General features: G+C 47.8%; 1 protein-coding gene across 8 annotated transcripts in view; it reads left to right on the forward strand.

Moving 5' to 3' along the window:
* The first annotated feature begins 9,580 nt into the window (after positions 1 to 9,580).
* The window catches only part of USP3 (ubiquitin specific peptidase 3), an 89,990-nt gene continuing 84,691 nt past the window's right edge, over positions 9,581 to 14,879 (forward strand). For 2 of the 8 annotated variants that reach the window (XM_024232968.3, XM_024232967.3), the window contains exon 1: positions 11,821 to 11,960. Coding sequence is in view for 1 of the 8 variants with exons in the window: in XM_002825532.6 (XP_002825578.1) it covers positions 11,870 to 11,960 (91 nt within the window). In the remaining 7 variants the exon portion in view is untranslated. Of the gene's footprint in view, positions 11,961 to 12,263; positions 12,870 to 14,879 lie in introns of those variants that run through there. The other 6 variants (XM_002825532.6, XM_009249897.4, XM_009249896.3 and 3 more) reach the window with 6 other exon arrangements.

Here is a 14,879-nt window from a genome sequence, read left to right on the forward strand (position 1 = left end):
TATCCCTCACCATTCTATGGAGTAGGCACTATTTTAACCCCCGTTTTATAGGTTTTGGTCCTAAGAGGTTTGGAGCGGGTAAGTCATTTGTCCAAGGTCACACATGAGGAGGTGTGCTATCCATTGCTAAAGCCAAGGCTCGCTCTGTCCATCGAGCCACTGTACCAAGTGCCAAACATTTATTAGGAACCTATTCCAGGTGCAAAACCTTGGGTGTGGCCAGCAGATGATCAATATGCACATGAATGAAGAATGGGTAGCTCTTGAATTCCAGGAGCACAATTTCTAACCTGGGAAGTGGTGTGAACATGAAGAACTCTACTCCAAAGCAGCCTGAAATAAGTGCTATCTCAGAGGTAAAACGGGAGTCCCATAGGAACGTGGCTGAGGAGGGAGATCAATACACACTCAGAGAGAGAAAGAGAGAGAGAAACAGAAAGAGAGAGAGAGAGAAGCAGAGAGAGAGCAACAGAGAGAAAGAAGGGAGGAAGAGAGTAGGGAAGGAGGGAAGGAAAGGAGAGAGAACATGAATGAAATAAGTGCTGGGAAGAAGTTTTCTAGAAATGGGCTTTGTGCTAGGCCCTGGTAGATGGGTCAAGTTCCCCAGGCTGGAGAGAAACAGGCAGAGGAAACAGCTTGAGCCAGGAGCCAGGGTGACAGCATTCAGGATCTGCTCCACAGTCAGGCCTGGGTCAGGGTGTGGAGAGAGGCAAGCCTGGCAGGTCAGTCAGGATCAAATGCAGGAGAGTCCAGATGCCAGGGAAAGGTCTGGGCTTGCTTCTGGGGGCAGTCAGGAGCTGCTGAAAGCTGCTTGTAGATAAAGCATGACAGGCAGGAAGAGATGATGTGAGCTTGCAGAGAAAACTGGTGATGGGAGGCAGAGATGAGGTCTTCACATGGTTCATCTCTTTGGCCAAGGTCCACTGCCAGGCTGGACACTTTAGGGGGCAGGAAGAGGAGGGATGGTCCCAGCGTTGGGAGTGCTCTGAGCATAGGCCAAGCCCAAGGCCTCTCCAAGGCCTGTGGAGGGGCTCAGAAGGGCGAGTGGCCTAATTCTGAGGGGCAAGGAAAGACCTAAAGGAAACATTGAGGGTCTTAGAGTAGGAGGGGTAGTGAGCACGCACAGGGGAAATTGGAAGGAAATGAACCATTCTGGCACATGGGGAGGAAGAATCTTCAATTCAGCCAAAGGAAAATAAGTGTCCTCACCCCTTGCCCCTTCAGGCTCATTACTTAGTTTGAAACTCTTTTAAAGAAATGCAGAAAAAAACCTTTTTTTCCAAGTGCAGTAAAAACTCAATGAAATTGAGAAACCAACTGCCTGGAACATTCAAGTCACTGGGATTTTTTTTTTTTTTTTTTTTTTTTTTTTTTGAGACGACATCTTGCTGTTGCCCAGGCTGGAGTGCCTCAAAATCCTGGGCTCCAGAGATTCTCCTGCTTCAGTCTCCCAAGTAACTGGGACTACATACATGCATCACCACGCCCAGCTAATTTTTAAAAATTTTTTGTAGAGACAGGAACTCACTATGTTGCCCAGGCTCATCTCAAATTCTTGGGCTCAAGTAATCCTCCCGTCCTGACTTCCCAAAATGCTGGGTTACGGACATAAGCCACAGCGCCTGGCCCTACGATTGTTTTTTGATTTGATCTTCGAAGTAGAATAGGTAAATGACCACAGACAACTTAGTATCAGGATGTTAATCACAAAAAGACCTACTATGGGTGACCACAGAGTCAGCAACATAAGCAGAAGGTGACTCAACCCAGGACCCATTTGAGGGGGATGGAGGAGGCAACCCTTACTAAAAGTTTGCTCCACCCTTTTAATGTTTTTGTAGGCCCTAAGTCCTGAAGACCTTATGGAATCCTCCTCTAATATATAATTAAACATTTTAAAATAAAAATAGGCTGGTGCAGTGGCTCACACCTGTGATCCCAGCACTTTGGGAAGCCAGGGCAGAGGGATCACTTGAGTCCAGGAGTTTGTGACTATCCTGGGCAAAATAGCAAAAAAAAAAAATTTTTTTGTTTAAAAAACTGGGCATGTGAAGTAGCATACATCTGTAGTCCCAGCTACTGGGGAGGTTGAAGCAGGAGGACTGCTTCAGCCCAGGAGCTGAAGGTTACAGCGAGCTATGATTGTGCTATGCTACAATTAAATCACATTCTCTGATTGCAAAATTCTTAACTTCAGTAGAGTTCTTTCTCTTTCTCTCTCTCACCTGCTTTGCTAATTCCCTAACCAGCACTGCCCTCACTAGCCTGTGACCATATCCAACAGCCCATTATGAGAAAGACATTTCTTTGGATCTTGATAATGTCTGCATTTTTAAGAATTCCTAATTGAAAGGAAGAGGATGCTAACAGTTCAAGGCAACAGGGTAGAGGCAGGAAGAGCTGGGCTTGGGAGGTAAACAGCCTGCCTAAAGAACTAAAGAACTAAAGCAAGTTCTTTAGTCTCTCTATGGCTGTTTCCTCATATGTAAAATGGGGAGGAAGAAAAGAATAATATCCCTCTTGTAGTGTTGTCCTGAGAATAAGATGAGTCCACACACAGCCAGAAAGCATTCAGAAGAGTGCCTGGCACATAGTGAATCTCCTAAGTGTTGCTGTTATCACTTTCACCTACATCACAATGCAGTGGAGGCTCATTCTCCCCAACATAGTTAAGTAGTATGAGGCTCTGAAAAGGTAACTTGTTTTCAGACAGCTAGGAAGTAGTAGGATTAGCTGGAGTGAAAACTCAACTAAGTTTGACTCTAAAGACCCACTTTCTCCCTCCCATTATCCTGCAAATTTCCTCGATTGGGGAATAACATTAGGCTTTAAATTTTTAAAAATATTACTTACCTTGTGATAACCAATGGTACAAAATTCAAAAAGAATAATATGGTGTATAGTGAAAAAGTAATTTTCCCCTTCTCTCTCTTCTCCCAGCCTCCCCACCCCCAGGCCAACAGCTGTTCCCAGTTCCTTGCAGAGCCAGCTTTAGAGTAAGCTTTTCATTGCTAATGCACATTTATTTTCCAGATTAATGTAATTCCCTGAGTGCCTCATCTGTGCCAGGCACTCTATCCTGGTGCTACCACTGCCTTCAGAGGGCTCCTGGGCGTGAGTCTGGAGGTCACTGATGGACGGAACTACTATATTGACTGCTGCATTTGGTGCTTTTCCCTCTGCAGCCATCTTTTCCCCCAGTAAAATCAGCTTGCACCATTTGCACACTGGAAAAAGGCCAGTTCAGTGCCCCAAAACCTCTTCTGTAGCTTGCTTTGCACAGAACCTGGCAAGCAAGGAGCCATTATGGTGTCAGGAGCTGACCAGAGGACTCTGTGATGCTGGATCTGGGATCAGCTTCCTCCTCTATGAAACTCCTGACCCTTCCAGTTCTCTAATTGCTCTGCCCCAGGGGCTCTTAGGAAGCATAATTTTCCATGAAGCGTTGCTGCTTCTGGGCTCCATTTCTAGCCGGAAGACCCCAGCTGTCCCACAGGTAACTGAGAAAGGCCAAAGAGCTCTAAGCCCCTTTCCTTACTTTCTCACCGTTGTTCTTTGGACAGTAGTAATGTTATATATAAATATATTTTCCCCTGCTATTGCTGCCAGAAAATATTTATAATGGGGTCAGCACAGAGCTTTCTCAATGACTTAATTATAAAATATGCTTATAACCTGTGGTGTGATTACATAAATGCACAAAAGCAACTTCAGAAAGTGGTGCTGATCATAACATAGAAATCCTTGCTCTCTCTTTCCAAACACTAAGTATCTGGCTGAGGGATATAAAGTAGGGATGTCACCATTTTGGAAGCGGCTAATATTATTCCCATTTCAGAGATGGAGGCTGAGAAGAGGTCAGGCTGCTGGCCCAAGATCAGTGGTAGAAGCAGGACTCCAGCCTGCTTGATATTTGACTCAAAGCCCCACTTTTTTCCAATGCATCAAGCACCTCATGGAAAGGTCTGGGACTATGAAAATCTATGTTCTGGATGTTTGGGAAATTCATTTTCTGGTCAGCTGAATATTCTGGATAGAAGAATGGACACTGCAGATTAGGGTTAGGAGGGAAGAGGGGAAGACAGAGGTGGAGGTACCCTAAGCCTTGGATTCTTCTTCCCATCACAATTCACTTCTTAAAGTCTATGAGTCTGTCCTTCTCAGTGGGTTGTAAACTCCTCTGGGACATAGTCTGGGAGAGATCTGGTAATGATAAGGTATGCGTGAGGCTGAGAGTCACATCTCCATTCTAACCCCTGTCTATTTGTTTCTAGCTAGGTAGGCACTGTGGTTTTTATTTGCATTTCTCAGATGACTAATACAGTCAAACTTTTTTTTTTTTTTTTTTTTTAAGACAGAGTCTCGCTCTGTCACCCAGGCTGGAGTGCAGCAGTATGATCACAGCTCACTGCAGCCTCGACCTCCTGGGCTCAAGCGATCCTCCCACCTCAGCCTCCCAAGTAGCTGGGACTACAGGCGTGCACCACCACACCTGACAAATTTTTGTATTTTTTGTAGAGATGGGTTTTGCCATGTTGCCCAAGCTATGAACATCTTACAGATTTTTAGTAATTGTTAGTTTGTTTCTTTACTCTGTCTCCCCTTTCTTTCTGTATCTTTGCCCCGTTATCCCCTCTCCCAGGACCTGAAAAAAAACGCAACCCTGAAAGATGCCAGGGTCCTGGGATCCAGAATCCTCTACTCACAGTTCTCTGTGACAACCCTTTAGCAGCCCTTCATCATCTTACCTTGCCAGCCTCATCTCTCAGCCTTCCATCCCCTTGTACATGACTCTCCAGCCAGACTATCAGTTTCAATCCCCTCTGAGCCCCTTTGAGCTTTTGTAGATACTGTTCCGTGTGCCTGGGACACTATGCACCCTTCCCCACTCCTTCCCCATACTTCACCTTCCTAATGCCTAGGTCTCCGTCAAGTCTCAGGTCATATGCTACTTCCTCCAGGAAGCCTTGCTTGATGCTTCCCCCACCCCCACTCACCAGCCTGGGTTAGTTGCAGTTGCCCCTTGTTTGTGGCTAAGAAACATCCTGTACTTCCCCTTCTAGCACTTATCACACTGTGTTGCAATTGCCTGTTTGCTAGTCTGTTTCTCTTATACCTTGCCTCCTCCCTTTGAGGCTTAATCTGTGTGTTGCACACTCTTCTATCTCAAAGCCTAGTGCAACAGTGATATTTGTTGAATGAATGATCTAGCTCAGATCTCTCTAAAAAGGACAAAAATCTAACCTTCTGCGCCACCTCCCGCATCAATCCTCCTCTTTGCCAAGGTCTCAAGAAAACAGACATTTATGGAAGGTCTACTGTGTGCCAAGCACCAGGCCAGGCCCTTTACTGGTGATGTCATTTTCCCAATTAAAAGGCTTAGAGCTCCGAGTCTAGACAGCCCTTTGACTGAAACTCAGAGGTTCTGATGTCTAATCAGGCAACTAATGAGCAAGGGGAAATAAGTGATACCACAACATTTTCCATCTTGATAGTGGCAAAGAGATGTCAACAGAATAGAAGACCCATGTAGCATTGAGCTGCTGAATCTTCAGTGCCTGGCACGTGGTAGGAGCACAGACAAGATGTGCCAAATAAATGAATGTTCGAAGACGGAACACAAAAAAGGGCAGACTACAAGCCTAGAAGACCTGTGTTTCATTCTAGGCCTGGCCTAATGTATTTCTCCCATTTCCTTCATGTGTTATTGATAAACAAAACTGGACACTGAAGTATTTTTGTCATGGGCAGCTGTTCACAGCCCCAGCCAACACTTTCCTTTTTTTTTTTTGAGATGGAGTCTCACTCTGTCACCCAGGCTGGAGTGCAGTGGCGCAATCTCGGCTCACTGCAACCTCCACCTCTTGGGTTCAAGTTGTTCTCCTGCCTCAGCCTCCCGAGTAGCTAGGATTACAGGTGCACGCCACCACACTCAGCTAATTTTTGTATTTTTATTAGAGATGGGGTTTCACCATGTTGGCCAGGATGGTCTCCATCTCCTGACTTTGTGATCTGCCCGTCTCAGCCTCCCAAAGTGCTGAGATTACAGGCGTGAGCCACTGCGCCCAGCCCCAGCCAAGGCTTTCTTGTGATTTCTGCTTAGACAGCATTGGCTAAAATGGCCACACCTAGCTACAAGGGAAGCCAAGAAATTTCGAGTTGTGAAACCAAGAAGAAAAGAAAGCAGATTTGGTGTAAACAGCAGTCTCTTCCACAGCATACAAAGCAGTCTTGCCTCTGCTGGTGTCTGGATGACTGTGAACTATCACCGGATTGCTGGATTCGCTCTCTGGAAAGGCCCTCAATGGTCATTTAGTTCAACCCCCTGATTTTACAGATGGAAAGAAAGATTGGGGCCCAGAGGGAAGTGACTTATCTACTATCAAAGAGTTGTTTGGGGCCGGGCAAGGTGGCTCACGCTTGTAATCCCAGCAACTCAGGAGGCTGAGGCGGGAGCCACTGGAGACCAGCCTGGGCAACATAGTAAGACCCTATCTCTACAAATTTTTTTTTTTAATTAGCCAGGTGTGGTGGCACATGTCTGTGGTTCCAGCTTCTCGGGAGGCTGAGGCAGGAGGATAGCTTGAGCCCAGGAGTTCAAGGCTGCAGTGAGCTGCGATCCCACTCCAGCCAGGACGAAAGAGACCGTGTCTCAAAATAAATAAATAAATAAATAAATAAATAAATAAATAAATAAAAGTTGTTTAGCGCTAGAGCCACACTGTTTTGCTTAATCTGTCAGTGCTTTATCTGCAAAATGGGTCTTTAAACAAGAAAACCCCCTCATCTCCTTCATAAAAGGAGATTTCAATGATAAAGAGGAAAGCGTTAAAAGCAGTATAAGTCAATATGTTGATGATGCGGTAATTACAACAATGGCACCGAACATAAATCTTTCTTCAGTTACTCAGAGGCTTGTCTGTGTCCTGTGGTCACTAAGTGACTCCATTATTCGGAACTTTGGCTTCTCCTGTGTAATACTGCAAAATCATTGACACGTCCATGTGCATGAGGGGTGAAACTTTACCTCTTTTGATGAAAGACCAGTTGCTGATTGTGTAAATTTGTGCAATTATTTAACATTCTTTGAACTTTAGTTCTCTCACCAGTAAAATGGAGATGATAATATCCACCTCCAAGGTTTTGTTTGTTTGTTTGTCTGTTTTTTGCATTGGAGGGGGTAAGGATTAAAGAAGAAATAAAAACCATAGTATTTATTGGGTCCCAACAAGTTGCCACAGTATCAGGCACCTAGTTGGGACCCAATAACATGTAAGTTTCTGTTCTCAAATAGTTGAGGTCCTTTCTCTGAATACTTAGGGGACCATATCATATAATTATTGCTGTAATCACTTTAAAAAGGAGCCCTTCCAACAACATTCAGTGGACAAATTTTTTAAGATCTGCTATTGCTGAACTAGGTGCTGAAAATCCTCAGATGAAAAAAAAAAAAACACCTATTCCCAAGACAGACTGAAATGTGAACAGAAAATAACAGCACCATGTGAGAAGCGTGCTTGGGTGAGTGACGGAGGGCTTCCCAGAAGAGGCTATGTGCTTCATGGGGAAGGAGTAGGAACAGACCAAGTAGAAGAGGACAAGACAGGGGAGGACACGGAGGTATGAAGAAGCACATTTTCTATGAGGGGACTATTTGAAATACTTCTGTAACAGTAAAAAAAGAAAAAAAAAAAAATTATAATAAAAGGGAGGGGCCAGGTACCTGTGAGAGCAGTGGGTTTTGGATTTTATCCAAAAGATGGGGAACCACTGAAGAATTCCAGCAGGGAGATGATGTGAAAGGGGTAAATGGGAAGTAGTGGGGAGAATGACACCACCAGTATTCCTGAGTGGGGAAGTGAGAGCCGGGTGGTTGGAGCCCACACCCACCCCTCTCCATTTATTTAGTCATTCAACAAATAGTTACTGAGGGCCTGCCACCTACCAGGCTGTATTCCAGGGGCTGGAAATCAGGCAACCAACAGGACTGGCAAGATCTTTGTTCTCATGGAGACCGACAATAGATAAGCAAGTAAACATGCAAGGAAATATTAGATAGGTGCCACTAGGAAAATTAAACCAGGCAACAGAAGAGTCTCTGAGCGGCAGCGGCCCATTCCCTGCCCCCAACACTTACCAAGCCTCCTCTTGATATAACTTTGGTTTCCCAAGGAGGCGTTGCTCCTAGAACAATCTCTATAGTAAATATTAATAATTAAGCCATCTCTCGGAGTGTTTCCAGTGAGCCTTCCCTGGGTGGGGATAGTCAGAGCTAGTTTTCCCCAGGGCCTGGTGTGCCTTGTAATTGTTGGTTAAGGACCATCAGTTCTGCCAAAAGTCCTAAGTTTAAGGTTTTAGGAAAATCGCGGCAACCTTGAGACCTTTCCTGAAGTGGTTCCCCTGCAACATATGACCTCGCCCTCCCCTCACTACCGGCCCCACTCCATGTATATACACAATTATCCTTTAGGAGAGAAACATTTGATAGTACGGTTGCAATTTTGCATTCCTCCTCTTTGAAAAATGCAAACTTTTAAAACAGGCCCGCCGCTTCGGGCAGGTTTTGCCGCGGAAACCACCCTCCCTCCCTCCCCGCCCCCGGATGTCCAGAGGGCTGGGTGGGGAATCCCGGGAGCAGCGCACTCAAGAGCACGGGAGCCGGAGGCTGGAGGCTGGCTCGTCACCATCAGGGCTCCCTGGGATGTAAGTCAGAGCTCCTCAGTGCCAGAGGGATGCGGGCCAAGAATAAAAACGCGAATGTTGTATTAAATGCAGCTGAAGAAACGAGGGACTGAAAAGGCAGATTTCCCAGTGTGCCTCATGGTCTTCCCCCATTTGACTCATTTACTCACTGCGGGTTTCTTTTTCTCCACTCTTTTCTTATTATGAAAACTTTCAAAGACACAGGAAAGTTCGCTATTTTAGGGAAATCTAGCAAAAGCCCCAGGAGGGCCTCTCTGATTTCGCCCAACTTCTCTGGACTGCCTGATAGAGCTTGCCCTCTGGGGACTATCACAATCCAGACTAAATTAGGCCCCTGCTCCCAAGGGTTTTTATTCTAGCTGGGGAGAGAAGTCACTAATACAAACTTTTTTTTCCCCTTAAAATAGTTTACACCTTACAAAGCACTTTCACATTCCTGATCCCATTAAAATCATAAAGCTAGAACTGAAAGGAAATTTAGAGATCATCTCTAGGGGTCAAATATTGGCAAATATTGGGCCACTTGCTAAGCTCCTGCCCATGGTAGACATGGCTAACATACCGCACACTCACTCGTTCATGTATTCACTTATTTATCAGACATCCTCCATGTTCTACATAGCATGTTAGAAATAAAGCAGAAAACCAGACAGACTTGTTTGCTACCTTATGGACAAACAAGAGGAAGAGAGACATTAAACAAATAATTACATGCATGAAGAGTGTTTTTAGGCCGGGCGCGGTGACTCATGCCTGTAATCCTAGCACTTTGGGAGGCCTAGACGGGAGGATCACTTGAGCCCAGGATTTCGAGACCAGCCTGGGCAATACAGGAGACACTGTTTTTTTTGTTTTTTTGTTTTTTTTTTTTAAGTGTTTTTAAAAGCTGGTGTTGGGGCAGATAAGGGCATCACACACTGGGAGGTACCCTGGGGGTGGGACAGGGCTGGGAAAGACTCCCTCAGGAAGTGATGTTTAAACTGAAGTCTAAGGGATTAGGAAACGGAATCTCTGAGAGGGTGAAGAAATATTACATACCAGTATGAAGCATGGCCTGAGTGAGGTCATGCTCCAGGGCCGAACAAGGGGTTATGGATGCTAAGTGGGGGTGGGTGTCCAGAGGAAACAGAAGGTTGGTGGAGCAAGGCCTTAAAGACAAATAGGTTGATATGGAGAGATGGGTGGAAGAACTTGAGCCAAGGGCAGATATTATTGTTTCTCCTCCTCCCGCTTCCCAGGGAAGCAGCTCTCATCTAGTGTCAGTAAAAACAAATACAAAGTTATAATTTATTGGCCACCTAGTATGTGGTGGCAATTTTCATGAATTCTCACATGTTCCTTGCGAGACAAGTATTCTTCTTCCAGTTTTACAGATCTAGAAAAGGCTTGGAACGGCTAGAGACACTTGCTAAGCCTGGCCGTCAAGTAGGCAGCAGAGCTAAGATTTGAAAGCATGCCGGCCTGCCTTCCTAGGCAGACGCACTTTCCACAACGCCTCACTGCCATAAAAATCCCAGGCCGAGGCTTGCTCTAACAGCAATCAAATACCACTTGGAAAAGGACAGATCTTTGAGGACTCAGAAATACTTCTGGGGAAAGGATGAGCAGAGGTGCCCCCGGTGGGTGGATACCATTAGGCAGAGGTCTATGCGGAAGAGGCCGACTTGTGGCGTGGGAGGTAGGGAGGAGTAAGAAGTGATTGACGGGGCGTCCCTGGCTGCTCTAGGACTGCATTGCGGGGAGGTGCCCGGCTCTAACCACTGCCCGGCCCGGTTAATCATTTCCTGACCTTGCTTCCTCCTCCAGCTCTGGCCGCAGGATTGCCACATCAGTCTTCCCCCTCCCCTGCTCGCCTTCTGGCCCCGAGGCTCCTTCGCCGGGTTTTACAAGGAGCCCCAACTTGGAAGCGATATTTTAATAGCCCCGGACGTCCTCAAGTGCCCCAGTGAGATCGCAGGCTCGACCCAGGGTATGCCGGCCCAAGCGGCCCCTATGAGGCTTGCCCTCTTCTCTAATCCCTTACGAAAAAGAGGTCAGAGGGTCAGGGATCCAATCTCCATACAGATTAACAAGTTACAGACTCGGTTTCCCCCGCGGTAAAAAGGGGATGGTAACAGCTGGTAGGGTGTTGCGAGGCTTAAATGCGGTATGTGAAGTGCCTGGCTGGGAGACCTTAGGTGTCTAACAAATGCTAGATCCCTTCCCTTCTTATCGCCTGGTAATGGGGAGTTTAGCTTGCCCAGCAATCCCAGGCTACGTTAATCTCACTTGAACTTCCAGGCTTGAAAGTCCTACGATGTGCTGGAGGTAACGCAGATGGTGAGTCACAGTGACAGGGTTTGAATGCGGGTTCGTGGGCGCCCCTGCGGGCCCAGCCACGCAGCATCTAGGTGGCTGGCTAACGCCACGTGTTCAGAACCTAGAAAGAGCTACGGATCGCACCTGCCGCAAGGAGCCTAACGCTAAGTCGGGACTGCCCTGGCACCCATGAAACCCGCTGCCCGCCTCCCCCGGGGTCAGGCCCTCGGCCTCCCCAGCTTGTTTCTTCGTGTATAAAATGAGGGCCACAGTGCCTGTCTGCCCGAGAGGTTTTAATGTTCTTCTTTACACTTTGCGGAGCGGCCGGATTTTTATCACGAAGCCACCGAGTAGTCCCCACCACGTAGGTTCAGTCTCCTCCGTCCACCGCAGGAAACGCCGCGGACGGCCCGGAGTGCCCTGCTCGGCGCCCCACCCTTCCCGGGGCCGGGGAAGCGGCGTGACTAGGAAAGTCACTTCGGAACACAGCCGGACTCTGCGCCACCAGCTGGAGCTCGCCGGGACCCCACCCCGCGGGGTGGACGGGGGCGGGCCCGGGGGCGGGGCTTGCTCGGGGGCGGGGCGGGGAGGGGCCGGCCTGGGAAGGCGGAAGCCTCCAGTCTAGGGGTGGCTGCAGAACCCGGATCTCGGAGTTACACGTTCTACGGAGCGGGGCGCCGGCAGTCGGCGGGCGAGAAAACCCGGCGTCCGGAAGCCCGTGCTTTCTTTGACGCAAGGGCTCGAGACGCAGCCGCCGTCGGCCGAGCGCCCGGCTAGGAGCGACACCAGACGGAGCCTCCGGAGTTCCTCCGCCCCCACCTCGCCGGGTCCTGGAGCCGCGGTCCTCCCAGCTGCCCTCCTCGTGGCCATGGAGTGTCCACACCTGAGCTCCAGCGTCTGCATTGCTCCGGACTCAGCCAAGTTCCCCAACGGCTCCCCGTCGTCCTGGTGCTGCAGCGGTGAGTGCGGCCACGGGCCGGCCCCGCCGCGCACCCGAGGCCGCGGCTCTGCCGGGCCTGCCGTCTAGGGGCCGCCGGCGGCCGGCGCGCGGACTCGGGGAGGGGCGAGGGCGAGCCGGGCCCGGCGGGCTGGGGAGGGTACGCGATGAGGCGGGAGCAGGCGGGAGCGGCGGCGGCTCCTTTGTTTCCCGAGGCCCGACGGCCGAGCCAGCGAAGGAGAGGGCCGCGAAGGGCGGGAGTCCGCGGAGGCCTCTAGCGCGTGGGGGCAGAGGCGGGCGGGGACTCTGGCCAGCTGCGCGCGCCCTTGCCCCGCCCTGCCGTGGCCGGGGGCTGTGCCCGTCCGTGTTGCGGGGTCGCCTGTGGGGCGGGTGTCCGGCCCCCGAGGAGCGGCCGCACGTGTGGCGGGGCCCGCGCCGCGCTCCTCCGCGGACAGTACGGGAAGAGCGCCGCTCTCCGGGCGCAGCTTTGTCTGGGCTGCGGGGCGCGCGGGGCCCCTCTCCGCCGCCGACCCCGGCCCGGGTTTCCTTTCTCTTCTCCGCAGTCTCGGGCACCTCGAAACCCCGAGAGGCGCTCGGAGCTCGGGCGGCGGAGGTCGGGGTCTTTCATCCGTCAGGGATGGTGAAGTTTGAAAACAGGCTGCGGGCTGAGAAGCTCGGAGGCTGAGCCAACAGCTGCGTTGGAGGGGACGGCTCGAGTTTGTTTTTCAGACCTTTTGGGTTGTCCGAAAATGCGTTGGGATTCCCAGTTCCTGTGTTGTGAAACAGTTATTAGATTTATATAAGGCTTTTGAGTAGCTTAAACGTTTTAACTCCTCCTGCTGGCCCCCTTGGAAGCCCCAGTGCCCTCTCATTGTCTGCTCTAAGCGACTTCTTAGGATCGCACCGGCCACACGGCTTTGATTACTTCCTGGTAGGGCCCTGGTGCCACCGCTAGTCTTTGTTTATTAGCTTTGAGATGATCACTGGTATCTTGGGTTATATTAATAGCGTACAATTCGAATTGTGCACCTCAGAAATCTTAAGTTCATTTGAAGAAATATAGAAAAACGGCAATGGTATGATTTAGCTGTGACATGTCTCACTGTGGGCCGGAGCTGGGAAGATAGTTTAGAGAATGCCTTTAGCACTTTTGACAGCTTACTACTTAAATAGTGATTATGTCCTTGGAAACAACATCAGTAGGTCCACAAAGAAAAATATACTCTGGGATAAGGAATAGAAATAACTGCGGTTTCCTGGCGCGCTCAGACATCTGATGCTTTGCTTGCCTTTGTAAAGTCAGATATCTTTTCCTGCATGAAGCCTTTAAAAATTAACGGTTAATTGGTTTCACAGAGCAGTATTGCAGTTCTTTTGTGAGGATGCAGAAACTTGTGTAAATTAGCTTTTGCCTGTAAATCTGTCGGGATGTTGAGTATGGAACAACAAATAAGGTGTATGGCACTGCTTTACAAATTGGTTGGTGGTGGTACATTAGCTATAACTGTAGCTATTGCTGTGGTGCTATAATTGTAACTTAATTTTTTTCTCAAAAGAAATTTGAAGAAAAAAAAAGACCCAAGTAAACACTAGGAAAAGCCTACCTCACAGGGAATGGTGGGATTACTCTTGCTCATCTGTAGTAAACTACAGAAAGACAACATGGACAATTAGCACACTTCTGGTATTTTCTAGGTAAAATCACATCAAACTTAAAAATGGCTTCACTGAGCACATCTAAAAAATGGAAAAGAACTGTGCAAGTATCAGATACCCTCTTGTGAGTCAGTCTTGCCTCGATGTCAGTCAGGGAGTCCACTTGACTGTGAAAAAGAGATGCAGGAAATTGAGCATCTTTTGAGGAACTTAATAAGTTAAAATGGAGCATAACGAGATGTGCTGATAACAAGAATAAACTAGTATGTGGGGTGATTTCTGTTCAAGGGGTAGGATGGCATCTTTGCATCTTGCTGCAAAGTGTGTCTGACATATAGCTTTGCAAGCCTGGATCTAGTCACTTGCTTGGATTTGTAGAACCAATAAAGCGAGTTTCGCAACTTTGTGTGAGTCCACACTCTGAATTGAACCCATTTTATGTAGGCCTCCCGTCTTAACCCTTTGGCATCCATTTGTTGATATAATCTAGCGTTATTGTATTAAGCTTGATCTTGTTCTTGCGTGCCTGTCGTTTCAGTGATTAAATGATTAATCTGTGAGTCCTTAACTAGCTCGTTATCGTGGAGTGTTACATAGTCGTATTTTTTTTTCTCCCACACTCCTGATTTTATTTTATTTTTTTGTTTTTTTCGTAGGGGACCAAAAGGGTAGCTGATGTGTTGACTAATACTGTGACTGGGTATTGAATCTGATTACGTTCTTATTAAGGAGGGGAAAATCCCTGTTTTGGCACTGGGACAGTAAAAGTAATGCCCTTGCCTTATTTTCTTTGCGAGTTTGCAATTATACCACAGTAAGACAGCCAAGCAAATTGCAAAATGCCACAACATTCTAGGTTTTACCAGTTAGCAGTACCTAATTGGACAAATAGTTCTATTTTCTTTGAGTATCAGTTTCCTTATATAATCTGTAAAGAAAAGGGTAATACTTTGCATTTACTTCACAGGTTGCTGTTAGGATGAACAAGGTAATTTTTTGTGAAAACTTCGAGAAACTTGTATACACTGTTCAAGTAATAGGTGGTATTAGAGGTCAGAACATCTTTATAAAGAGGACTCTGAATACTTAAATATCCAAAGCCCATTAAATGGGGACTAGAACAGACTGGCTTTATGCTGAACGATGCTTTACAGGGAGATACAGAACTCAACAAGATTACAAGAAGTAAGAAGTCATTACACTTCAGAATTAACATGAGCTTCTTATCCATGGAAGGCACTGTGTGTTGGGTTATATAATTGTGTATGATAGTGGTTCTTACACT

This window comes from Pongo abelii, chromosome 16 (assembly GCF_028885655.2).
Source record: "Pongo abelii isolate AG06213 chromosome 16, NHGRI_mPonAbe1-v2.0_pri, whole genome shotgun sequence".
Lineage (NCBI taxonomy): Eukaryota > Metazoa > Chordata > Mammalia > Primates > Hominidae > Pongo > Pongo abelii.